The sequence below is a fragment of the Empidonax traillii genome, unplaced genomic scaffold (genome assembly GCF_003031625.1).
Source record: "Empidonax traillii isolate 1590-97213 ecotype Southwest subspecies unplaced genomic scaffold, ASM303162v1 scaffold2299:size32575, whole genome shotgun sequence".
NCBI lineage: Eukaryota > Metazoa > Chordata > Aves > Passeriformes > Tyrannidae > Empidonax > Empidonax traillii.
This window is the reverse complement of record NW_020957492.1, coordinates 19,372-20,988: the sequence shown is the minus strand read 5'-3', so window position 1 is coordinate 20,988 and position 1,617 is coordinate 19,372. Positions and strand designations below refer to the sequence as shown.

Genomic DNA, 1,617 nt, shown 5'->3' with positions numbered 1-1,617 from the left:
GAAGGAGGAGGAGGAGGGTCAGGAGGAGGATGAGGGTGAGGATCAGCCCCACCTGCAGAGTGGTAGAGGGGCAGGAAGGAGGAGCAGGAGGAGGAAGAGGAGGATCAGGAGGAGGAGGAGGGTGAGGATCAGCCCCACCTGCAGAGTGGTAGAGGGGCAGGCAGTCATAGATCACGTCCTCGGGCCGCATCCGGTAGGCGTAGTAGCCGAAGGCGGCGATCCGGTAATACCTGCGGGCACCGCGCCAAGGGGGGTGCTCTGGACACACCCCCCAGACACACCCACTGACCACACCCCCTGACCACACCCACATGGGCACACCCCTGACCACACCCGCTAATCACACCCACATGACCACGCCCCCCTGACCACACCCCCCCGACCACACCCACATGGGCACACCCACACAGCCACACCCTACTGACCACACCCTCACAGCCACACCCACTGACCACACCCACATGGGCATGCCCCACTGACCACACCCCTTGTGGCCACTCCCCATGACCACACCCCCTGCTGGCCACGCCCCACTGACCACACCCCTGCTGGCCACGCCCTCCCTCACCTGCTGTGCACCACGATGGCCGCCTTGGGCATCCCCGTCGTGCCCGAGGTGTAGATGTAGAAGAGCCGGTCTGGGGAGAGGGAAAAGGGGAGTCAGGGATCTTCCCCTGGGATTGGGAATCCCCTCTGGAACACCACGGGGACACGGGGGGGGGGGGGGGGTGGAAAAAAGGGGGTTCCAAAAGGATCCAAACATTCCAGGGGGTTCCCAGAGGATCCAAACATTCCAGGGGGTTCCCAGAGGATCCAAACATTCCAAAGGGATCCCTGAGGATCCAAACATTCCAGAGGGTTCCCAGAGGATCCACAGGTTCCAAAGGGTCCCCAGAGGGGATGGGACAGGACGAGCTTTAAGGTCCCTTCCCACCCAAACCATTCCAGGATTCCCTGGGTTGGGAGCTGGGAGGGGTCGATCCCATCCCTCCATCCCTCCCTCTTCCCTTGTTTTCCACCCTCTCCTACCATTCCCAGGAATTTCCACCTGGGACTGAATCACCATCCAGGCCTTTCTCCAGGTTTGGGAGCTGGGAGGGGTTGATCCCATCCCTCCATCCCTCCCTCTTCCCTTCTTTTCCACCCCCTCCCACCATTCCCAGGAATTTCCACCTGGGACTGAATCACCATCCAGGCCTTTCTCCGGGTTTGGGAGCTGGGAGGGGTTGATCCCATCCCTCCATCCCTCCCTCTTCCCTTCTTTTCCACCCCCTCCCACCATTCCCAGGAATTTCCACCCAGGAGTGTGTCATTCCTACCGTCCAGGCCTTTCTCCGGGGTGGGGGTCGGGGGGGTGGTGGGGGCGGAATTCAGGAGCGGGTCCAGGTGTTTGGTGTCCCTGGGCACCAGCTCTGGCCGGAACTCCCCGGAGCAAAACTTCTCCATGTTCTTGCCCAGCATCCCGTCCACCTCGGCCACGGCTGCGGGGACACGCCCGGGATGGGGGGGGAGAGAGAGGGGGATCCTCAGGGTGGCAAAAATCACCCAGGGGGGGTATCCCCTGACACCTCAGACCCTCCCCAGACACCTCACCTGTCCCCTGCCCACCTGAGACCC

The 1,617-nt window shown here is 62.5% G+C and overlaps 1 protein-coding gene across 1 annotated transcript in view; it reads right to left on the bottom strand.

Moving 5' to 3' along the window:
• The window catches only part of LOC114071808 (long-chain fatty acid transport protein 1-like), a gene marked incomplete at its 3' end in the record, with an annotated part of 18,535 nt that overhangs the window by 11,493 nt on the left and 5,425 nt on the right, over nucleotides 1-1,617 (bottom strand). Inside the window, exons 2-4 of the mRNA XM_027909669.1 lie at nucleotides 1,320-1,481; nucleotides 569-638; nucleotides 139-230 (exon numbers count right to left, since the gene is read on the bottom strand). Coding sequence (XP_027765470.1) covers nucleotides 139-230; nucleotides 569-638; nucleotides 1,320-1,481 — 324 coding nt within the window. The remainder of the gene's footprint in view (nucleotides 1-138; nucleotides 231-568; nucleotides 639-1,319; nucleotides 1,482-1,617) is intronic.